The 26,526-nt window shown below is 32.9% G+C and overlaps 1 protein-coding gene across 1 annotated transcript; it reads right to left on the reverse strand.

Moving 5' to 3' along the window:
• Nucleotides 1-1,340: 1,340 nt before the first annotated feature.
• Nucleotides 1,341-24,764, reverse strand: LOC128990112 (uncharacterized). Its single transcript, XM_054412366.1, has 6 exons — nt 24,679-24,764; nt 19,058-19,255; nt 11,179-11,631; nt 8,924-8,980; nt 7,509-7,636; nt 1,341-4,747 (listed from the first exon to the last, which is right to left on the reverse strand). Exons 2-6 carry the CDS (start codon nt 19,236-19,238, stop codon nt 4,466-4,468), a joined length of 1,101 nt encoding a protein of 366 aa, XP_054268341.1. The 5' UTR covers nt 19,239-19,255; nt 24,679-24,764; the 3' UTR covers nt 1,341-4,465.
• Nucleotides 24,765-26,526: the final 1,762 nt, after the last annotated feature.

Here is a 26,526-nt window from a genome sequence, read left to right on the forward strand (position 1 = left end):
CATACATGGCCATGAAATGATGAAATTGATCAAATATAATCTCTTACTTGCAGAAAGCCTCAAGTTTTTCATAGTCACTCGTAGGGGTGTGTGATGCACCAAAATTCCGATTCGATTCGATGCATCGAATCACGATTCAATTCATGAGGGAGTCAGTATCCATTGACGAAAAACGCCTGCAGAAAGTCAACGCAATACAGGAGCGTGTTGATGTTGCGTTTCCTTTGCGGAGGCATTCTTATTTAGTTAATTCTTTGCTTGTAAATATTTCTTTAACTGTTTTATAATTTTTTGTTTTGATATTGCAAATGATTATAATTTTTGTTAAGTGTAAGCAGTGTGAGACATGTTTAACTGCTGTAATAGCCAAAACAAGTCGCTCCAAAAGCATTCTAAAAATAACAGATTGTCTGAAAAATTGTTACTTGATACTTTACTATAGTCGGGGCCACATAAGTTTGCAGTTGGTGGCAGCCAATCACAAGACAAGGGTAGTGCGACGTTGCCACATCGTCCGTTGACGACACTAATTAAAATACTAAACAATATTTTCAAATCAGCTGGTATTATTAGATTTTTCAACACCGCACCGTTCTCATTGGTCATTCAATCCTCCCTCAACTGCAAACTTACGTGGTCCCGACTATAGTAATTGATGTTTAGACTTCTAAATTTGGTATTTTTTTCTGCTATGTATTCCTTGTACTTTGTAGGTCTGATTCTATCCTCTCATTTATCAATTTGAACCAATTGAAAGTTTCAGTATAAATCTTGCAATTTTTTTTTTTTATATGTTTACACTAAAACATATCTTTATTTGTAAAATCAATATTATAAAATAGGTAACATGCTTAACAATATGATTCTGCAAGTAAAAATTATGAAAGTAATTTAGGCAAGTAAAGCAGCTCACTGATATTTCCAGCAATACAGGTTCTTCTTATTTATTGAAAATAAATATTTTTTCACCTAAAATTCATATTATGTCATAAGTGTATGAATAGGCCTAGTAACACATCAACAAAAATTTGCACTACACTAATGTGGTAATTTTTAATTAGCCTTTTGTTACTTCACTCCATTGACAAGATATGAATAGAAAAACGACATATTGCTTCAAATCGAGTTGCATCGATTCAAATCGAAAATTTTTTGAATTGAATCGTTCCTTCAAATCAAAAATTGTTTGCTGCTTCGCACACCCCTCCTTAGTGTGCAAGAAGCGTCATGCAGCCAGATTTACTGTGATATTTTTGTGACTGAGACTGAATCCACAAACAATTGTAAAATACTGAAACAGAGTTTTAAAACACCAACTATAATGAGAATAAAATGCAAAATTCTATTAAAAACAGTTTATTTTGTACAAAACATGGTTTTTATAAGCAACCTACATAACAGTTTAATTACTCTTAAGATCAATGGAACAAAAGATTTGAGCAATAAATCAATAACACAATTTATTATTTATAAAGTAATTCTTAACAAGTCCTTAAACGTAAGTAATGGAATTTGTAACCGATATGGATAAAAATAAATCAATAACACAATTTCTTATTTATAAATTAATTCTTAACAAGTCCTTAAACGTAAGTAATGGAATTTGTAACCGATATGGATAAAAATAAATCAATAACACAATTTCTTATTTATAAATTAATTCTTAACAAGTCCTTAAACACAAGTAATGGAATTTGTAACCGATATGGATAAAAATACATTAGTTTGGATCAGTAAATCTTGGATTAGCAAAAAGTTATTATCTCTGTCAATATATTTTATTTAGTCCCAAAATCGGTTGAATATATAATATGACCGTACTTACACATTTTCTAAAAAAATTGTTAATTCACCATACAACTTTAATTAGAGAGGCAATTTAAGATATTTTATCAAAAGTATGCTTATTAATAATTATTTTAAGGATTCAAAAGTCAATTGAAATTCCTCCAAATAGCTCAATGATCTTCCCTTTATTTTTCTGCATCAGTAAAAAGAACTGCTATCATATCTTGGTAGCTGTAGCTAGCTATGTTGAAAAACAAGTGCATATTTCAGGGGAAATGAACAGAAGACGATAAAACAAGGTATAAACGATATGCAATTTTGGGTAAATAAATATTATTTAACCTTACATGAATCCAATCTAAAGTACTAGATATTTAAATGTATTTTTCAAAATATGTTATAGGCCTAACTAAGTCTACTATTAATGTTACTGTACTTCAAAATTTAAAAATCAGTTTCATTGAAGGTCGCATATTATCAATGATGATTAAGATAAAATATTTTGTAATAACTTAAAATCAAACAAAACTTTTGGTTAAAATTTGTAAAATACAGGGTGGCGCAAAAAGGATGGTCGGATTTGAACTGCGTAGTACTATTAGGAGGGGATGGGTCGAGTCCAATGCCGGCCGTCTGTAAGTCGACCATGGTATCCAATTTGCCACGAGACGGCACAGTGGATGGTCGAGCACCGCGTTTTTGCTGTGGAACAGTTTCTTCAGAAACAGTGACAATTTAACAGTGCGCAACGGTACATGTTGTCTATAACATTTTGATGTAGCCTGTAATGGACTGGTTCCTGATCACAGATCAATGGTTGGGTGACTGCATTTTGGACAACAGGGTCCATTATGAGTGGTAAATCTACTGGACTTCACGAACGGCAGTTACTCCAAAAAACATAGAGACCGTAAGAGCGTCGGTGGTTCAAAATCTGCTACGTTCTTTTTATGGTTATTTTTTTTATTTTTATGGTTTGATTGACATAGCCTACTAGCAACTTTCTAACTAAAAACATTATTTTTTGTAAGGTTATTGTGTAGGTAGGTACTCTTAATGGGGCATTAAGAAGCATTTGCTTCTGGATGGGACCACATTATTGACATTGTATTTTTAAATTCCCTTAAGAGTCTAGTTTTTATTTTCTGATTTAATACAAGGTTAAGTAAAAATTTAAAGTTTAATTGGAATTGTATTTAACATTTTAAATTCAAAACTAATTCCCAACCATCTTACCTGAGAAACTAATTGAGACCAAAATATATCTTTTGGGAACCATTTGTAACTTGGGTTTTAAACCTTTCCAGATTACTTGTCCTTATCAGTGAAAAACAAAACCATCACATTTTCATAAATTTAAGTGAAGTGTTTAGATTGTTGTCTTCAAATGTCACTTAATGTATTAGTTTTAAACAATTTTCACATTCTTACTCTAAAAAAGTTTATTTATATGCAAGTTATTAATATGTCTCGGAGTTACCTTTTCTAAAACACCTTAAATCAAAGCCTGTTAAAGAAAATATTGACACACTTACATTTAAGGAAAATTATTCAACTTAAATACAATACAAGTCCCAACAAAATGGTAAAACCTCATTACTAGATATGAGGTATATTCTTAACTAATAAATTCAATAAAATTAACAATTAGTCTTTTTGAGCACACACTATTTCTTAGTTCGTAACAAATCCCAATAAACAAATTGTGTCATTAGCACCAAAAGCAAATGAGTTAATACTGAGGAATACATTTATAATTTACCCTTTTAAGTATGTTGTTATCACACAAGGATCACAAGTCTTAAAACTACGAATTTACAATACAAGTACTTCAAACAAAATTAGAACATTTTGAGACTGATTCAAAATTGATCATAGAACTGTAAAAAGAAATAATTTCCATTTGTCACACTCTACACAATCTATTTTTATTGTGTCTGAAAGTGTAAAAAATTGTTTGATGCAACATTTTACATTATCTTAATTACTCATTAATTAAAATATACTTATATTCTATTCATGAATCAGTCTCTAAATTGTTCAAAATTTTAATAAAATAGTTCTTTACACTAAGTAAATGCATTTCTCTTTACAAACCACAAAACAAAATCTACATAAACCAACTTGTACTTAATGAGTATTGCAATATCAAATAACTTTAAAAGGCACTAGGGAATTTTAGGCACAATAAATGCACTTGAGAATTGCAGGCACAATAAAGGCACATGATTAAAATTGCAAACAACCATTGCCTTCTGAGAGCCAATTAAATTAAAAGTTACTTGCACACACTAAGTAGTAATACAAGTAGTGTATTTTGAAACCTAAAACAACTTTAATGTTCAGGGGGTATGAGTTTTGCATTTATACTATGTAATATGCTACATTTTTATTCCAACCTGGTTCATAACACTATAAATTTACAAAAAGAATACCACAGAATCATCTTGGAAACAAAAATAACCGAAAGCAATAAATTTATCTCAAATATACAACAACAACAAATTTTACCACAGCAAATTAGTGTAATACAAAATTTTGTTTTATTTCCTTAAAAACCCAAAATTATCTTTTACTTTTCTACTTCAACAATAACATCATACGATCCTCAGTATTAAAATTTAGAAACTAATTGGCTCTCAGTAAAACTATGGTAGATGGTAAAATTAAACCCTCCTCAATTATTGACGTGGTGGGAGTTCAACAAAACTAAGCCCAAAAAGCTCTGATTGTCACGGAAGATGATTCTGCGATTCCTCTCCCTCTGGGTGACGTAGAGACGGTCGCCGCGTCGCAAGTAACGTACGGTGGATGTGAAGCAGCTCAGTTCGGACATCTTAGTTACAGCAGCCTCCGCACTACACACAGAGATCACAGTGTCCTCCCTCTGTCCTCTACTGTCGCCTAGCTGGACACTGATAGCGTAACTGTTCAGTGAGCTGGACGTTAGATAGTAGATCTGCAAAATCAGGTTTTATTTAACCACTAGCAATAAGACCAACATGTTTTTTTCCACACAAACAATTGGAAAAAAAATTGAAATTATAATTAGTTTAAGAAGTGTTTGCGTAAAATAATCATAGAACCCTGCTAATATGAACAAGTAGTGTAATTCAATTCTCAAGTATAGGTACATCCAGTGTACAGTGAAGGGGTTTAGAAATAAGAAATTTAAAATAAAATTATAGTTTACATTTAATAGAAGATAAAATCTATTAATGTAAACAAACAAAAGTTTAGCTAACATAACACAATAAGACTCTAAGGTTGCAAAAGGTCTCTAAGGTTGAAATTGTGACGCAAGCCATGCATGTATATATTATGTTAACTGGCAATAAAGGAATATTCGATTTGATTTGATTTGAAGGTCACCTATTGAACATATGGTATATTAATTATCCTTATGTCCACTTGCTGAGTTGTCATACGAATCTCTGAATTGTTACTACTCGTCTTTATTTCACCAATTTCAATAAGACAACCCAGTTAACAAAGATATGTTCGCACTTAAAAACAACCATTTGAATAGTCAGAAAATTTTGGTAACTTAAATCAGATCTGGTACCAGTTGATAGTGACAAGAAAACTTCCATAAAATTCTAGAATCTAGAGTTTTAAGCACTTTAATTAGTGATGGGTCGGAACCATTTTTTCAATGTCAGTACCAGTACCGGTTCCTAACCAAAATCGATTCTCGGTTCCGATACCATCGGTACCTCATTTTAAATTAGGCTACTTGAAAATCGTTTTATTTTTAAAACAAAATATCCCTACTAAAATTTTTAAAACTTATTATTTTTCATTAGTGCAGGTTGATCATATTAAGGGATTAAGAAAATAAAACTTAATCCTATTAAAAAAGAAAAAAATTAACCAAACACATTCAAATCAAAACAATACCGTATATACCATACCAGATGTGTTAAATATAGGCCTATTTGTTGAAATGATTCACTGCTAAACCAATAAATTTAACATTAACTACTAATAATGTAAATTTAATTACACATTTCATTATTAACTACTAACCTTGGAATGAAAAGTGGCTCTGAAAATTTTTTAACTAAGTTAACTATGTGATAACTTCTAAATATTTAGAAGGAAGTAATTTTGAGTCATTTTGTACCTATTAAGTTAATTTTAGGCTCCAGTATTAAGGGAAATATAGAACAAAAGTATTTATGGAAAGGAAGTTTTGAACAAAACCTTTTATAAAATAGACCTACATATTCATTTAAGGTTACAGTTTAACACTAATACCGAAACCCCACATAGGCTGACGTTAACCGAAACCCCCGGTCTGTGAGACCCCATTTGAAAAATAATTGACTTTGCTTAGAAACACACAAACCGAAACCCTCGGTCTGTGAGACCCCGCTTTAAAATACACTAACGTTGGGATTCTGAGACGGTCATGTTATGAACAGACGACCTGTCAAGGTCACGGCACCCATGCAAAATGAACAAACGATATATCAATAGGTAGGGGAGGAAAAGGGGGGAAGGTATTGGGGGAATGGAATCTACCAAGTAAAGTGTTGCCAACATGCGTTTTTGAAAATTCCTGTGGGCCTGTCAGACCGGGGTTTCGGTATTAGTGTTAAGATGCAGGTGCAGATTTTAGAAAGGCTTAGTTTGGTGACTGAGATCGGTTTTTTTTTTGGGCCTAGTGCTGTACTCTAGGTTTTAGCGAATTTCCCATATAGGGAATAAGCTATTACCGTAGTACTCATGGTAAGACCTGGACCCGGGACCGATTTACTTTTTCGTTTTGAGGCCAAAAACACCATCCGTTCAAATTCATATATATGTGTCCGTTAGCACGATAACTCGAGCAAAAATGATCCGATTTTGATGACATTTGGCACAAACATGTATACCTACATTTATTCAAACGAGTTCGCTAACCAGCATGATCGGACTATGGGAACGGGGGTTTATGGGGGGTTTTATGGGGTAAAAAAAGGTTTTTGTCGTTTTCAACCCTAAAAACATAAAATTTCACAATTTCTTTCCAAACCATTTTGTAGAGCTTAAAAAAAAAACAAATAATTTAGTATATTGAAGCGTTATTAGCCTAATGGTTACGGAGAAAATTCCAAACAAATTTAAATTAAAAATTTTCATGTTATTCTTGGAGAATAAGTCAACTGTTATAGTTTGCTTGTTTATGAACATATTTTGATCAAATTTTGAAAATGCATTAATTTCTTACTAAACTACAGTATTACCGGTAGGCCTACCGTTTTACAACAAAAACAATTTTTGTCCTCCCTTTCGCAGCAAACCTAAGTACTCGTTAAACTAATTATATTTAAATATTTTTTTAGAAAAATAAATTATTTCATGATTTTTAGTGACTGTTATACTGTATATTAAATATTACTTAAGGTCTTTTGATAAGCAAAATTGTTTGAAACAATGAAACAATCAATAGTGCTACAGAACAATCATTATTTTTAAAACTGCTTGAGTCACCTGTTCAGGTTACATAATCAATGGTTATAAAAATTAACATTTTTAGATTTTCCTTAAAAAACAAAGAGTTATCCATAACATTAGGCCAAATGAAAAACTGAATGTCTTTCCTAGAGACATTGAAATGCCAGGCATCATCGTTTCCTGCAATCGGTATACTTCTACATTTGATGGAAGATGCTGTCCAAACTAATAAATCACTCATTAAACTTATGGATTCTGCAGTGATGAGGTTAGTTTACCTGGGCATAGATATAGTAGAGACCCTCTTCAACCACTTCCAAAACTCCTTTCCTCTCTCCGATGATTCCGTCTGCCAGGAGGAAGCCACCAGAGGATGATTTATCAACGTACCACGGGGATATGACTCCTAAAATCACATTATATTATTCTTATGATTATGCTTATTATATTGCTTTAAATATAACAGTTTTGGAAAAAAAGAAATCAGCTGAGTTTTTTAACAGTAGTCTTGTGAAAATTAAATCAGAAAACTGTACTTTTACTTTCTCTCTCTCTATACATACTATATGGAAAAAGTATTTTTTTTGTCAAAATTAAATTAACCAAAAAAAGTAGTTTTTGAAGTGATGTCTGTCTGTCTGTGTGTGTGTGTGTGTGTGTGTTAGTGGATGTGTACAGAGCCAGAGACTATAGGTTGGCCGCTTAGAAAGCGTCCTCCTCGTAGCATTGGTGAGAGAGAGAGATACTGAGCTGTGGGAGTGAGACAGACTATGGCTCTTCCCCCACCCCGCTGCCGCCCCACCCCCGCCCTTTTATAAATACTAACAGCAATTAAATTATACAGCTGATCAAAATGTAAACAATTACGTTCTTCATAACTTGAGAAAAATAGGTCCTGCAAAAAATATTGTATAGCCTAAATCGCATCAATATTTGAGCATCATGAAATGTTATTATATCATTGTGTAAGCAGTTCCATTTGGTAACACAGGATTCCAACTCCCACGACACCGGGGCGGCGCCGTGTTGGTGTCGGGTCGTGCAGTGTGAAAACAGCCATTGGCGGAGAGGGGGAACATACCCTCCCTCGCCGTTACCTCCCTTACATGCGCTAAAAATTTCGCGCAGGTCGTTTTCTAAGCGGCCGACCTATACACATGTGATCCGATTTTGATTAAATTAAGTGTATGGGTACTAATCCATGGCATCTCCAGGCAGTTTTTCATTTTTTGGTAATTTTGATTTTCAATTATGACTTTCTCATTAAATAACAGAAAAATAGAATTTCACAAAAATGGCTCCAAAATTTTTATTGAAATTTATAACATTTTAGTCATTTTAACTCTGAACAAAATGGCACGGCCCCACAGTGCAGTTGAAATAATGGTTTAAAAATTATGCAGTTTGTGTGATTTTTCCCATAAAAATTCATAATTACTCCCTCTGTTTACCCAACAATTTAACATCAGCTAATAAGTAAAGTATGTGTCAATTTGCTGATACTGTTTATTTGTTAACAGTTAAGGGGTTTTTCTCTTCTATTAGTCAGGATTCGGGCAGTCAGTTTCAATTGGAGAAGTTTTATTAGTTAAGTTATTCTTTGCCTTAAATCACCAATTGTTTTCTGTGGCATTCATGAGAGGATGCGAAAACTTAATTTGTTTAAGCATCTTAGAAACTTTCAACAACTTACCTCCATCCCTAACAGTTATCTCAGGCAGAGCTCCTCTCAAATGCAAAGCAAGGGGTCCTGCAAAGAATAACTCATGACAAAATCTATTTGTGACACAAAAATAGTCAAACTTAATAAAACGGTAAAACACAGAGTGAGAAATATTAAAAAAAATAGCAACCAAAATTGGTAGTGGAATATCCACAGCATAATTTTAATTGAAGCTGTTGTCGTTAGTAGTATGTAGTTAGTATTCTATAGTGGTGTATTGGACATGTTGATGCATCATACCATAGCAATGCTATTGTTCTTACTTTGGCATTGAGCTACCTGCAGCCCTGAAATGGCAAGCAGGAAGAGAAAACTAACATTCTTGCAGTAGTAAACATTGCAAAAAAATTTAGATGTTTTCTGAACCTTATACATTAAATTCTACAAGATTTGTGAAATACTTATTGTCATCACCTACTCTTGATTACTTAATTAGAACAACTTTGATAGTCTTTGGTGCTATAAATTTTGCTAAAAACTTGTCAGAAGCTCTAATATAATTTGTGTCTTCATCAAAAAAGTTTATTTTTTCAAGTAGGTAGTCAAAAATCAGAAGTAGCAATAAGTACATAACAACAACAACAAATATAAAGGATGACAAAAGAGTCCCAGAGCGGCAAACTATTTCAAAAAAGTAATAAAGATGGAGCTACAAAACTTGGAACAAAGTCACTGGATATAAAAATCATTTTTACCTACAACCGTTTTTTAAAGTAGCCGTTTCAGTTCAGTTCTTAGAATTGAAAAGTTTCACATAGGCTAAAACAGCATTGTTTACTTTCATAACAGCATGGTTTACTCATAACAACACAGGTAATGTACCAATGAGTTTCAAGGATTGAGAGAGAAGAAGTGAAATTGTAATGATTCCAAATTCAACTAATCAGCTGTTCAGGCCAATTTAATTGTTGAGTGGTTCAATTAGTGTTTGGTACAATGTTTCATTGCATCACTGTCACTGGCAATGAGAGGTTATAAACAAAAACATAACCTCTCTTATAAGTTATGAGTAGTGATTTTTAGTGATTAAAACACTGTCATAGGTAAAGTAGTGTACGTAACTCGCGTAAATAGTGTCATGTACCTTAAATTTTCTACTCAAATCGTTAACACTATCTTTATGCAATCGTTACGTAAACTACTATAACACATTATTCAGTGATATGCTACCTTTCAGGGCAAAAAACACAAACCTCCCCTCCCCCAGTGGCTTCTAGAAGTCAGAAGAAAATCATAAATCTAACCATAGCTTGATATGCACATCAAATCAAAGGTCTTTATTTCAGGAATACAATATCAAAAACCCAAACTCAAACGAATAACCGAGTCAAAAATTAGAGCCGTTCATAGATTTAAAATTGCAAATTTAAGAAATCTTTCAACGGCTGCCATTTTTGACTAAGTTGTCCGTTTGGGTTTGTGACATTGCATTCCACTAACAAAGACCTTTAATTTGATGTGCATCAACCTATACTTATGTTAAATATTTTCTTATGACTTCTAAGCTCCTTGTTCTTTTAAGGAGGTAGCGTATTAAATAATGAGTTCAAATGATTTTTATATCAAGTGACTTTGTTCTAAGTTTTGTAGCTCTGTCGTTATTATTTTTTGAAAATTTTAGCAGACTTTTTGGCCTTTCAGTTTGAAAAGTATAGTCTTAATTAATAGTGAAAGAAGAATTTTAGTAATTAGTCTGTGTAATAGATAATAATAGGCTACCGTATGTTAAATAGGTTACACTTATTTATAGATCAGATTTGAAACTACAAAGGTCATTCCATACATGAGATTTACAAACACTAGCTTTCCTTATTAAAGAGCAAGTCAAGAGATTTTAAGAAGCACCAATAATATATAGAAAACTAACTTCATGATAATAAAACAAAAAATGGAGAAGCTTGGATGCTTTTGAAAATGTTTCCCAATTATTAAACATGTTGTATCGACTTGAAACCAAAAATAATAATTTAAAAGGTAATGGTTAAAAATTGCCTTGGATGGATGTCAGAGCAGCCTATTCAGTATCCACACAAAATTATCTGGGCCCATAACTAAGTAACTTATGCAAGTAACTAATAATAAATAAATAGATTCAACTTTGAAAGTGCACAGTGAAATAATTTCTAACAGAGCATGTAAAGAAGAATGATCTGTTCAAAACTCAAGCTAGTATCATGCTTTCACGAGCAGCATTCGTCATGCATCTAATTGACATTTGAAATTACCAGATGTACGGAAACATCTGCCGTGAGATCCGTTTCTGTTCTTGGAATGTGTGTGTTTACCTCTGCTAACAGACCGAGCCACTCTCCAAATGCTGGAACAATTTGAACAAGGTCTCCCGTCTTCTGCACTATCAGCTTCACGCTTCTCCACTGAATGTCTTGACATTTCATTTTCCTCAATGATATCCTCTTTGTTCTGCTCAATGGACTTGATTAGTGTGTTCATCACTTCCAAGTTAAGCTTAATTGGATCCTCCACTGCCCTCATTTGTAATTTTAGTATTTCTACATCCTCCTTTAACCTCTGGATTTCTAAGTAGCAGAAGATTCCAAAAACGCAGAGGATGAGAATGACTAGCTCATTGAACAGGTGCACTAAGTTGTAGCGCGCCTTTTGTTTCAAATGCACACTAGTATTTAAATTCAGTCCTATTTTCTGGGGCACGGACATGTCTGGAAAAGAAGTGATTGTTAAGCATTTAAAATACAGGCAGATTATTTAGGTGGTGAAGTGTTTTGTCATAAACACAAATGATGAAACAGGTCAGTGTATTGGTAACTCTATCTAATATAAATTGTAGCTTAGGCCTATGTACAATATTTCTTCCCTTTTTAAACATAGTAATATGTGAATAGATTGGGTGGTTTGTCACAGTGTATCGACAGACTAAATAAGCAATTAATTGCAGTGGTCTTGAGGTAGCTTTGAATCAGCACATGCTTTGAACTAATAAATGCACTGTGAATTGGATTACTGTACTTTATTTGATTTAATTAAGATTTTCATTAGTTAAATAATATCTCAAAATATCCTCATAAACAAATATATAAAACAAAAAAATGTTGCTACCTAGAACTACATAAACGTTTCAACAAAACAATTACTAAAACAAAAATGTCTGACCAAATTAGCAATTCGATGTATTAGGCCTATAGCAAGTACGCAAAGAAGATTCTAGTAACTGCGAAGGTTTAGGTAATACAGTTCAGCAAATATTTCTGAAGGTATAAACTGTACTAGATAAGTCAGCGTAAACATTCAAATCCGCAGCGTTCGGAACTAAACATAGGTCAGGGCCCCGTATCGGCGCAATTGCACTCAATTGATTACTGTGCAGTACTAAATTGGTAAACAAAGATCATACGATGTGGATAGAATCCATTACATAAGGCAATTTTTAACTTCACTGCAGAAAGTCAAATTTCCTTCACTTTTGATTTAATTACAGGCTTTTAGGGACTTCTCTAGTACAGAGAAAGTCATCTGAGAGGTACTGGCAGCAAAGTCCAGAATGTACTTGCCCCGGGAATTGGTGAGGGTCATTCCCCACTCGACAGCATACTTGTCCTTTGTTTTAGTGGGAAGTAGCTATTACCTGTAGGTGTAATATTAATACATAGAACTAGGACCGATTTACTTTTTTATTTTGATATCCATAGAGGCCAAATCACCATTTGTTGAAATTTGTATGTATTTATATATGAACAAGTAATTAAGGTCAGATTATGATGAAATTTGGCTTAAAGGTGTAGGGTTTGATCAACTTAAATGAGTTCAGGAACCAGCAAGTCATGGGACCATAACTGGGGGATGGGGACATAGTAACAGGGTATGATAAGGTTTTGAAATTTTCAAAAATTGTTTTTTCCAAATTTTTACCCTTTAACATGAAAATGCCTAATTTTTATTACAGTCATCTTGTAGAGCTTAAAAAAACTATTTTTGTACATAGAAGCATTGTTGTAAAACTAAACGCTACGGATAAAATTACTAAAATAATGTATATTTAAGATTCTCATTTTATTCTTATGGAGAAAAAGAACTGTTGTAGTTTGCTTGTTTATGGATATGTATACTGTATTGATAAAATTTGGCACTATTCCTATATTATTAACATTTGGTGGAAAAAACCCCTTCCCCGTAGCAGCAAACCTTGGTACTGATTAAACCTAATATTATTTAAATGGGGAATAGATATATGTCTTGTTTATGGAAAACGTTTAGTAAAAATCTTATCATACAAATTTATATTCACTTAGTCTGCTTAGTTGTGGCCGGGGTATTATAAATATATATGGTGTCTTTACCTAAAGCTTAAGGTGAACACCTGCTCCACAGACTGGTGGAATTATTAAAAAGCTAAAATCCATTGATGAAAAATCCGGCCTCTAGGGGAAAAAGTCCTACATCAAACCATTAGACCAACCACGCTACTTCAAAAATGTGTACCCTATATCAATGGTAGCCATATTTGCAGTCATGATTTGTTTTTTGTGAAATAGCTCACCAATTTGCTAATGCTTTCATATTGGGCTCGATACTGGGCTTCTTTAGGCTATATTTAATAAGGCGTATTATTCTAAACATAATGATAATTATTGCTGATTTACTTAAAAATGTACTACATTATAAGATATTTAACCATGTTTCCTTTGATTTTAGATTCCCAAAACTGATGTTATTTGATTCTTAAAATTTAAAAGAATCTGAAAATTGGATATTTTTCAATATGGTAAATAGTATACAAATTATTACAAATCATTGAGGTTTAAACTAATAATTTTAATTTATTACATAATAGCCTACGGTAGTTTAATAGTTTGCTTTCAAAATGTTATTCTGGTTTGTTTGCTAATTTTGCTCCAAAAATTAATTTACAAAACTATTAAAGAGAAAATTTAAATGAATTTAAACTTATTTCAACCCTCAATCAAATTCTTATTCACTCTCTTTGTGCAATCGCCAAAAATTTTATTTTCCATCACAATCGGGAGTTAACATCTCAGCTATCTCAAACAAAGAGAACCGTGATCATTTCAGTACTAGGAAATCAGTACATAACAATTATTTGGTTTGCTGAATCAGGGTATTAAGTTTCGGTGATGTGAGACAAAGCTCTCCCTAGGAGTGAGTCATCTTAATACGTCAGAGCTGCGTCAACTAGGTCGTGTCACCTGAGAAGAGGCTGTTGAACTTTCCATTCATACTGATAGCCTTAGTAATCAACAAACTGTTTACACATGCCTGCATTTAAAACATATTATATAAATATAATTGTTTTCCGAAGGAAATTTGTCAAAAACAGAGTTGACACACGTTTTTTAAATAAAATTTACAGAAGTCTTAGAATATGTAGCCTATTTAAGAATTCTTCTATAAGTTGTACCAGTTAAGCATACAGTTTACAAGATTGATTCTTTAGATCGACAGGACTTGCAATAATTTTAGGTTTGTTGTTATTTTAAAAGTAAACCTGCTCAAAGTTACTGTTTTGTAAGTAAGAACTGTGTATCAATTTGGTTTTGATTTTTCTTGTATTGGCAATTACAATGTAGGCCTAATGCCGCTGTTAAAAACATTATAAAAGTTTTATAACAACTCGTTTATCACCTATTTACAATTAACTTTAATTAAATGCAGATCATAATATACTTCAACACTCTTTATTAGAATTGTACATTTTTAGATTAATTAAAAATTAATATTTTTATATACTTTATTAGGCTTATTTATATTGATGATAACACACCTACTTAAGAAGACAACAGTTTGTTTATACAGGGTGCTCAAAAAAGGTGGGGACATAAGTGATTCCATGGGTCAAAATAAAGAGAAAATCAAGAATACAACATTTTTTCAAAAATTGCTTTGTTAACCAGATATTTTGTATTTTTTACATAAACATTTTTATTTTTGGATTTTTTTCAACCGATCTTTATGAAACTTGGTATGTATTTTAAGGTAGAAAAGACACATGTTAGAAAAAAATGTATCTGGATTCAACTAAAAATTTCAAAATGGCGGCCATTTTTATTTTTTAAACTTAAATTACTCAAAAACTTTTATTTAGCATTTTTAATTCCCTATCAAACCATACCCAGTTTAAAAAGATTAAATGAGAAATAGCTTAAATATTAAGATTTTTAGTTGTAAAATGGAGTAGAATAAGGCAGAAAGCTAGTAGTCATGTTTACCCAATTTTACAACTAAAAATCGTAATGTTTCAGCTTTTCTTATTTTATCTTTTTGAACTGCTATCGTTTGATAGGGAATTAAAATGCTAAATAAAAGTGTTCTTGGTATTTTTCTTTTTTCATAAAATTAGCTGTTTTTGAGTAGGTAATTTAAGTTTAAACAATTAAAATGGCCGCCATTTTGAAATTTTAAGTTGAATCAAGATACATTTTTTTCTAACATGGGTCTCTTCTACCTTTACATACATACCAAGTTTCATGAAGATCGGTTGAAAAAATCCAAAAATATAAATGTTTATTTAAAAAATACAAAATATCTGGTTAACGAAGTGATTTTTGAAAAAATGTAATTCTTGATTTTCTTTATTTTACCCAAGGAATCACTACGTAAATTATGTCCCCCACCTTTTTTGAACACTCTGTAGGCTATAACAACTTTGTGTACATATTAAATCATATTGTGTAAAAAAAATTAAGTAACACTGATGCATTGAGAGTAAGAGTGGTTTGCAATCATATTTGATAAGAATGATAACCCGTTCCTTCCGCTGACATTAAACAAATATAAGAGTTACGACATTGTACAAAAATAGAGTTCACTGCATATACAACATATACGTTGGCTGGAAATATGTGCACTTTAAATCTAAAAATATTGTACAGAACTCCTCTCCTTCCTTCACCCTAATTTCATAAAAAGTTGTTGGCAATGTAAGAACTATTTAAAGGATTTTTAAGAAACCTCTAATATAAAACATTTGTTTAATAACTAGCCTATAAACGGTGGCTAATAATTTGAATAAAGTATATAGATATGGGTTCCAACAAATAGAAAATGTTTTAACTGCGTACAATCCAGACCTCAATGTTGCGTTTTAGACTTTTTTCTGGCAGGTTAATTAATTTATGTAATTAATTTAGTACGCCTATGCTAAATTAATTTCAACTTGTTTTACCTTTAGGGCTTCTTTGTAAATAATATAACTTACTTATTTCAAATAGGGACTCTTTTCATTAAGAAATTTAGTGTGTAATTTTCATAGGCGTACTATTATAGTATATTAAAAACTAGTCCAGAAAATGAGTGTTTACCAGACGGGTTTTGTTTCTATGCAAGACGAAGTCGGATGAAAAATTACTATACCAGTACAGTAAACACTTTTTGGACAAGTGACTTACAATATTTTTTGACATACTACTTTTAACCAAACATTAAAAAGCTGTTGAAATCTGCCATGTTCCTATGGACCTAAGGACGTAACAATATGTTTTTGTATCCACTCACTGCCGTTTCAGACTACTTAGTTTCAAAATTGTTTTATGATTTTATCTTCAGAATTAAATTGAATGTACATTTTGTTATGTTTATAATTATTTATATTTACAAAATATAGCCACTTGTGAAGTTTTCAATAAATAAAAATATTTTTTTTCAGCTGATGTCCGGCCAAATTTATTACCCTACAGATAGTGATGTGGGCCGGGAATATTCCCAGTGGGAGGGAACTTATAAAATGGGAATATTGCCGGGAATATTTCTTTGGCCCAAAACTGGGAATATTCCCAAAAATTGGGAATTTATAATTTGTTTTAAATTCTGAACGTTTTAACACATATTGACGGTTAAAGAACCTTAAAACTATGTTACCTATAGTAAAAATTCTTACATTTAAATCTAAGAGTTGTCGTTCCATGTACATTCCTGTAATTTTTTTTTAATTTATGAAACTGAATGGATTTTAATTATTGCATTCCAAGAAAAGAAACAGACTTTTATCTGAGCGAGCAGCAAAACTGACATTTCTTTGTTATAACTGGAAACTCATAAATGCTCAACCTCTAAGAGAGAGTAAGCAAGCAGAAGACAACCCAGAGGAAACAGGACAGGAAGAAAATGAAGACATCCTTGAGATCGAAAAGGGATGAGGATGAGATTGACTTGTCAAGTAACAATGAAGACGATTTTTGTGGATTTGGAGATGTAGATGACGAGAAGGACGAAGGAAATATAATTGACATAAAAAGTGACAGTGAATAGGAAACTAAAAAAAAAAATAATACAGAAAGCAAATATGTCATTTCAGTATTTCCCATCTAACCTTTTCGTTTTTAATATGTAGTCTTGATTTAATACGTTAAATTAACAATTTTTTCAAATAATATTTTTATTTCCTGGATATTTACAAGGTTATGTTTGTTTCTGATTATCTATATATCTATCTATCTATATATTAATAGGCAAGCATGTTTCTTTAAAACCTTTTTTCTCAGCTCGTGTGCATCGTGGGGTAAATCTACGCATACCGTTTGACAGCTATTTTCCTGTAGGTGTGCAGACTCCCTTTATAAATTTAAATAGGCTCAAAGATAAGCACAAAAAATTAGTTTAAAAATTTGAAAAAATTAACATGGATCTTATGCGTTGCCATGCTGGTGACGAAATAACAACGAAATATAAACAGAAAATCAAAACAAATGGATGAAACTCCAATCACATGTTTTATTTACAGTGTGGGGTGAAAGTAGAGAAGTGAGTAAGTTTACATTACATATTTTTGGTCGAGTTTCGACCACTGGACGACCTCTCGTACTTATTTAATACGCAAGCAGGTTTTTTGTGACAATTACTCCTCCGAAACTACTGTACTGATTGACATGTTTTTGGTGTCATTGGAAAGAGCGTAACGTGAAGTTGTGCAGGAAACTTTCTTTTTAGGAAAATAATTAGGGAGTGAGGCCCTGAGGCCCTTTAAAGTTTTGTATATTTCTCCATAAGATTAACATGGGAAACAAACAACTAAAATATTACTAAATAACTAAATAACTAAATATTATTGTTATGAAACTCCAGCTGTTGTCAGAAATTAAAAGTGAGAAGAATAACATATGTTAATTATAAACAGTCAATAAGTTTGCTAATTTAACAGTTTGCTACAAACATTTACTGACTTGGATTAAATGAAATGTTTTCTAGGCCTATTTGAATTTGGGTTGGCGTAAATATTACAATGGGAAAAAGCGAGAGAGCCTGGATAATTTGATATACTAAAGAGAAAACTGAATTAACACTGTGCTGCATTTCTTACTAATCATTGAAAGAGCTAATTTGCAAACTATGGAAACATAGGAAAGTCATAGAACACCACCAAGAAGAAGAAATAGAAAAAATGGTTTTTTTTTAGAATTTATAATCGTTATTATGGACAACCTAATGGGGCTATGAGTAAGGCTATTTGTAGAAAATGCTAAAAACAATATCAGTTTTTGAAAAATTATAAGATATTTAAAAGAAATGTTGATTATATCGATCTGTTATGTACATCTTGAGTAATTCCATAATTATTGAGTCGAATCTTTTAAAGTCATCAGAAATTATGACTGTTATAAAATAACGTTTACCTTGTTTTAAAATAACGCCTGTAATAGCTCGAATTCAAGCAACAGGTACACTAGTTGTATTAAATCAACACTTTAGGAACATAGATTGTTTGTGTTTTATTTAAAACAATCTACCACAGTGACTGATTTGAGCAATTTAGCATATAAAATTATAAATTCCCAGTTATTTATTTCAATTCAAACTCTGTATTATAATATATTTCAGTTTTTGTGGTTGATTTAACCTTATAATTATGGCTTTTAACTATTAAGTAACAATTTTTAAACCTACCTTACTAATTAAAAATAAATTCCCGGGAATTTATGAATTTTGGGAATATTGCCGGCAATATTCCCTGGGAATATTTCCTCGATATTAAATTCCCGGGAATTTTACATCACTACCTACAGAGGTACGTAATGATATTTCAAGCAGGCTGCAAACTGCTATTTTCCAGACTAAAATCCATCTGGTGAAAAGACCGTTGGAACAGGTAAAGGAGGCCAACATTAATTTAAAACTTACCAGTTTTAATAAGAAGTCGTGTTTGCTTGCTCTTGTGAACTGGTGACAACAATATCTTGGTTGAAGTCTCATTGGCACTATCACAGCTGTTATTTGGAGGAGATACATTTGGTGTTGAGGCAGAGTTGATTAGATGGGTTTTTACCCAACTGTTTTTTATTCGTCCATCAAAAGCCACCATTTCGATGACAAGGCAACCTGAAAAGATTGAACAGGAAATTTATTTTTTAATTGTGATTTTAAACATAGTTAATTAAAAACAACTTCATAGTGACTTCAACAGTTATGTATCTTAAGTTATTTTATTATTATTATTTTTTTCCCAGTCTTAATAGGCTACTCTTTAATACTATGAAAAGGGCGGAGTAGAAGCCATTTCAGTAACTCCCTCTTGAACCTGCCAGGGTCAGGACTTAGGCCCTCTTCAAAAGTATTAAAGAGTCTTGCGCTGGCGTAAGTTGGATTCCGCTGAAATCTTGTGGAGTGATTGAGTTGGGAGGTTGAAGTCCTGGGCGTGTCTGATGTTATGGGTATGAACATCTGACATTCCGTTGTAGGCTCATTGAGGTGACAGTGCAGATGACCTCCAAAATATACAGATTTACAACGGTTAAAATTTCCAGGTCTCTAAAGGCACCTCTTCAGTTCTCCCTCCCATCAATTCCAGCAAGCACTCGAACAGCCTTTTCTTGTATTACAAGAACACGCTGTAGGTTGTTATGTGACTTGGCGCCCCAAAGTACGATTTCATATCGTAGATGGCTTTCAAATATTGAACTGTAGGTGGTCTTGACTGCTTCAGAGTTGCTGATCCTTTTTACTCTTCGAAGAGCGAAAATAGCACTATTTAGCTTGTTACATAATCTGTCCAGGTGATCTTTCCATGTCAGTGTGGTGTCTATTATTACCCCTAAAAGTTTAGTGGCTTCAACATAATCAAGATTGGGGAAGGTCGACATCTCTTCCCGCAATGTTCCCACGTTGAGCTGTTGTGTCTTTGATTTGTTGGAAACCAGTGTCGTTCATGTTGCAAAACACCATAGCTATGTTTAGAGCAATAGGCTATATGATTTGATTTATAATGCTTCTTTGTCTTTGTCGGATGTGATGATGACTGTGTCGTCAGCATACATGATCGAGTTGAAGAAGGGCCTAGTGTATGCAGGGAAGTAATAACACAGGACCCAAAACCGATCCCTGCAGATCGCCTCTGTTCACCGTTGGAAGGAAGTTAAATCTCACGGGTATTTATATTTATACAGAAAATATTTATCTCTTGTGTAGATTAGCATGTACTACTTTCACTACATCCTATTTATTATATATTATCGAATATTAAGAAACTGAACCCTCCACTTTTTTGGCAAATACCTAAATTAACTTATTTTCTGCTGAAAAACGCAACTGAAAATTGTAAAATGCATTTAAAATCACTAAATATTGGCACATTTGACTAGTAAATGTGTCAATAACTTAATACTAACCAAACTTAACTTAACCTTGGTTTACCCAAAATCAGTAATTTTTGACACACTTTGTTAACCTAAGGTTGGGTTAGGTTAAGCCCCAAAAATCATTGATTTCTAGCGCTTTTTGCAATTTTCAAACACGATTTCCAGGATAAAAATAACTTAGTCATTTCCCCCAAAAGTGCCAAAGGTAAAAAGTGCTTAAGTTAAATTTAGTCTAATTTTGATAGATATGGCAAAAAATGCAATAGGTATAACACACGATTACTAGAAAAACACCGGTATGGATCATAAACATAAACAAATGACGTTTTTGGTCCGAAAATAAACATTATTTAACATTGCTTAAATGGAACTGCCAAAACATATGTTCAATGCTATTAGGCCTAGTTAGGATTCGGGCCAACGTCATTTTGTTTATGTTTATGATCCATACCGGTATTTTTCTAGTAATCGTGGTACAACATAAGTAGTAGGCCTAAGTTATATAAGTTCAATTTAAGTTTTTGTTCAATTTAAAGAGGCAATGAAATATGTTCTTAGCTTGGGTAAAAAAGTAATAGTCTGTGGGGATTTCAATATTGAAATGGCAAAACTAGATGAGCAAATCTCAATTGATTTCAAGAATTTACTGCGGTCACTTGACCTGGTAGGTAGCAATAAACTCCCAACAAGAAACTATGCCTGTTTAGATAATGTTCTAGTCAATTTTACTCAAGATCTATATACAATTTCAGTTCTGCAAGGTGCTTTGGCTGATCATGACCCGTTGCTTTTTAAATATTGTAAACCATCATCCACAAATACTCAAAATGCAAATCGACCTACATTGTTTGTCAGAAAACAAAATAAACACAATCTTAATCTTTTTTGTGAGGCCTTACAAAATGAGTCCTGGCAAAACATTGTGGACAATGAGAATAGCTCAGAAGCTTTATTCAATAGTTTTTTTAATCAATTTGTTGACCTTTGGTATTATTGCTCCCCACTTGTAAAAAAGAAACCTAGATCTGATGGTAGGACTCTTATAAAGAAAAATAGATTTAATTGGTACAATGATAGTTTAAGGAAAAGTAGGGAAACCATGCTAGCTTATAATTCCTTGTACAAGAATCTTTTAAAAAATAATTCTGTAAAGGCTCAGGCAGCTTACAATATTTATAATAACTTGAAAAAACAATATAGGAAGGACTTAACCCTTGCTAAAAAATCAGCCTGTGAAAAATATATTAACAATTCCAAAAACAAATGTAAGGCAGCCTGGGATATAATAACACAAGAAAATACCACCACACGCACATCTCATGTAACACTTGACCCTAATGAACTAAACACATATTTTACAGATTCTGTTGAGGAACTGGTCAACCAAGTTGGCCAAACCCAAACCACACCCAGTGATCTGCTGGAATCCAATAAACAATTGGACAACATTTCCAAATTTAAATGGACATCAATCACACCAGACGAGGTAATAAAAACAGTTTCAAAATTTTCAAATTCAAAAACCATGGACCATTTTTGGCTTTCAAATTATATAATCAAGAATACTATACACTACATTTCTACACCCCTCTCTACTGTATTCAATAGTTGCCTCCGTAATGGTTATTTTCCTGATTTACTTAAAATTTCAAAAGTAACTCCAATCTATAAAAAGGGCGATAAGAACCTTTGTCAAAATTATCGTCCAATCTCAATAGTTCCAATTTTATCTAAAGTTTTTGAAGCTCTCATGTTGAAACAACTCAATAATTTTTTTGATTCCAATAAGTTGATGTCTGACTCTCAATTTGGTTTTAGAGCTGGTAGATCAACCACTATGGCAGTCTCTCACATTTCCAATTACATTATTAATGCTTTTGAAAATAAAAATACTGTGTCCATGCTTCTTTTTGACTTAACAAAAGCTTTTGATTGCATTCCGTTTGACATTTTGCTGACAAAACTCAAATTTTATGGACTTAATAAAAACTCAATAGACATAATTGAATCATATCTGACCAACAGGAGGCAATTTGTTAGTGTGGAGGGTAAAAACTCAACATTGACAGCAATTAAAGCAGGAGTTCCGCAGGGCTCGGTCCTGGTCCCTTTTCTTTTCATTGTCGCAGTTAATGATCTTCCATGTAACATCCCTATTGACAGTGTTATATATATACAGACGACACCACAATTTTTACTTCTGATAAAGATCTTATAAAGCTCTCAGAAACACTTTCTAATGCAGAAAACAGTGTTTTAAACTGGTTTTCTACAAATAAACTCATCTGTAACCAATCCAAAACCCAGAAAATAGAATTTTCACTCTCTTCAAACAAATTAGACCATTCAGTCAAACTTCTTGGCATTCACCTTGATAGTAAATTAAATTGGAAAATTCACATCACAAATTTAAGCAAAAAACTATCGAGAGTTTCATGTCTATTCTGGAAACTCAAGTCTTTTGTTGACATTGAATATCTCAAACTAGCCTACTTTGGACTGTTTCAATCCCACATTCAATATGGAATACAACTTTGGGGCCATTCCCCCCATGTTCATGAGCTTCTACTAATACAAAAAGAAGTCATCCGCACTATGTCGGGGGCTGGCCCTGCGGAGCACTGCAAGCCACTTTTTGTCAGACTAAACATTTGCACAATCATTAACTTATACATCTACAATGTACTTATATATACACTAAAGCTAATCTCAATGAGTTTTCCACCAGGCAGAATTACCATTTCCACCATACACGAAACAAGGAACAACTGGATATACCACATCACAGGCTGGCCATCACAGGTAATTCTTTTAAACTTAATTGTGTGAAATTTTATAATAAGCTGCCCGAGCCTCTTCAGGCAGACAGCCTTTCTCTTCCTCTTTTTAAGTCAAAAATTCATAACTGGCTCATAGCTAACCCATTTTACTCAGTTAAGGACTTCATGAATTATAAAATTAAAGCCGAATCTTTCATACTGTAAATCAAAACTCTCAATCGTTATTCTTAATCTTTGTTATCTATAGATATGAATATGTTTAGTGATATTTTATTTAATGTAATTTGACAATGCCTATTCCTATGTACAACTTGGTCAATGGCAATAAACTTTCTTATTCTTATTCTTATTCAGTAGGCCTACCATAACTTGTGTGAACCTAGCAATAACTCCAGCAATGAGTAGTGCGCGCGTCCGATAAAATCTATTGCTGGCCATTTAGCCGAAAAATACGGCCGCATATTACCAGAATTTGTGGGCAGACTTCCATAGGCTATCTGTTGGCACTAATATCGAATGAGTACTTTTATCGATATATCGATAAAAAGTACTCATTCGATAGTTTGGTTAGTTAGGTTAGGTTATATATCGATTAATCGATATACTGTATCGATAAAAAGTACTCATTCGATATAAAAAGTACTCATTCGATATTAGTGCCAACAGATATGGAAGTGTCCCCGAATTTGTGACTGAATTAACTTGAGTCATTTGAAGGTGGTATATTTTATCCAAACGTTAAGATAACAAGCTTAAATCGTGTTAGGCCTAAGTTACCTGCTGTCATAAATTAAGTCATAAAGTCATTACTTAATTCATTAAGTCATAATTTAGCCAATTGTGGACTTAACCTCAATGTATTTCAAGAATGATAGGCCTACCTTTAGAGGGAGAGGTCTAAGTTAAATTAGGATAAAATAAGAGCCTATAGGCCTATTGTTGAGCGAGTTGGGTGATGTAAATTTTTACCATAGTTTAAGTTAACTTCACAAACAGCTTCCCTCATCCCTACCTAGCCTAATGTAAGAAAATAACTTAAATGATTCTGTGATGAATGAATGAATAGTTTAGCTCGGTAATAGGCTAAATTTTTTTAAATATAACCGTCTTACCAAAGGAATTGAGAAGATTATGCCTATAGGCCTAGATAGGATTTAGGGCTAGGCCCTAACCATGCAAATTTGATAAGGAAAATTTAAAAAAATAAGGCTAAGTTAACTCATCACTATTTTGGTAACCAAACTGAAGTTAGCCTATATTTTTAACTGAGTTAAATTATTCAAATATATTCCCACTGGAAGCTAGTTGATACTGCTGTCGAAAGTAAATTAATGAAGACCGAAGTTTTAAGAGATAAAATAGAAGTTAAGATTGATGATGGACCGACCTTTCCTTTGCTTTGTCTTCCACTTGAGGTTATTGTGCGGTTCGGTTGCGGCTTTATGTTTTGTTTTCTGTCTGCTGTCCGCTGTTCGTTCGTTCTTCGTGACCCCTCTTCTTGGTTCTTGGTTCCTTCCTTCGTTTCGTAGGTTAGGTATTGTACTCTTATTTCCTATTGTACACTGCTTATACTGAATTGTTTTTGTTCATTTGAGTTCGCGCGTGAGGCCTTAGACAGACAATGTAGCCAACGTTCAGAAAGACAGAACGTAAAATACCCCCGCCGCAGCAAACCTGCAGACTAAGCGAATTTCCATTTGCCTGATTTGATTTTCAATTAAATCTATTCAAATAAAATTAGTTTTAACGAGTACCTAGGTTTGCTGCCTACAGGGTAATAAAGTGTGTTTTTAATAAAATAATAATAGCTTGGTATAAAATAGATTGGCTAAGTTTGATCCAAATATATGCACAAACAAGCAAACTACAACAGTTTATTCTTATTCTCCATAAGAATAACATGGGAATTTTTAATTTACAATTGAATTTGAACGGATGGTATTTTTGGCTTCTAGGGACATCAAAATGAAAAAGTAAATCGGTCCCGGGACTAAGTTTAACCATGAGACCTACGGTAATAGCTTATTCCCTAGGGAAATTCGCTAAAAGTGAATCATAAAGTTCATGGTAGCTCCATTGATGTGTAACTAACTAACTTGTAGTACAATTTTGTTCTTTACTTTGACACTGGTAAACCACATAGTGCAGCTATTTTTTAATTTACTAAATACATTAACTACTAAATACCTACATTACTAATTACGTATACGCATCCATGGGAAAGAATATTTTTCCCAAAAGGGGAGGAACACCCGATAAACCATAGATAAAGTATAATTTTTAATGTATTTAGTATATTAAAAAATAGTTTACACTATGTGGTTTACCAGTGTCAAAGTAAAGAACAAAATTGTACTAAGCCCCACAAAAGTTATTTTTAAGGATGTTGCTCAATGTCAGACGCTTGTGCCACGGCCGCAAAGGCGGCCGTGCTTGTGCTCCACCTTTTCAAGTGAAACTGTCAAAACAAAGTATCCCGACCTATATCAATATGACAAGGGATCGTACACAAAAAGAGCGAGCGCGTCTAATGAAACTTCGGGATGAACTTGATGAAAGAGTTAAAAAAAAGGGGGAGAAATACCTACTATCAAGTACAGAAATGGAGTCCCCACCTTATTTAAGACCAGCCAAAAACGCCTAAACTTCCACGGTACCTAACACTCGAAAACGTCCTTTTGTACTTTCAAAAATGTTAATGGTCTTAGAACCAAACTTGAAGAATTTAAGGTAACCATGAATACTTACTTTTACAATATTATCTGTCTGTGTGAGACTAATTTGCACGACGCCATCTCATCTTCTGAACTTGAACTTTACAACTACGGGCAAGATGGTCCATAGCTATACGGTGATAAGCAATCTGGTGGAGGATGTTTGCTAGCTGTTAAAAACAAATTTTCTTCGTGGTGGCTTTGTACTTCATAGGCCTATATTTAATCCGTTGAATGTGTTTTGTTGGTGTGAAGATTTCTGCAAGATCTTACCTAATTTGTTCTGCTTACATTCCGCCAAATGCAAATGTTCTGGCTTACGAGGAATTTTCTTTGGCAGTTGAAGAGATACTTTCTAACCACTTTCTTCTTTGAAGGAATAATCATCACTGGTGACTTCAACCAACCCAAAACTGACTGAACCTCACTTGAAAGGATGCGTGTGAATAAATCGTCTCAAGCGTTGATTGACCTTGCTTCAACTTTCAATCTCAACTAACTTAATGCTACGTCTAACAAAC

This window comes from Macrosteles quadrilineatus, unplaced genomic scaffold, assembly GCF_028750875.1.
Source record: "Macrosteles quadrilineatus isolate MER2022 unplaced genomic scaffold, UCM_ALF_1.0 Scaffold_3__2_contigs__length_128488019, whole genome shotgun sequence".
In the NCBI taxonomy this organism is placed as follows: domain Eukaryota; kingdom Metazoa; phylum Arthropoda; class Insecta; order Hemiptera; family Cicadellidae; genus Macrosteles; species Macrosteles quadrilineatus.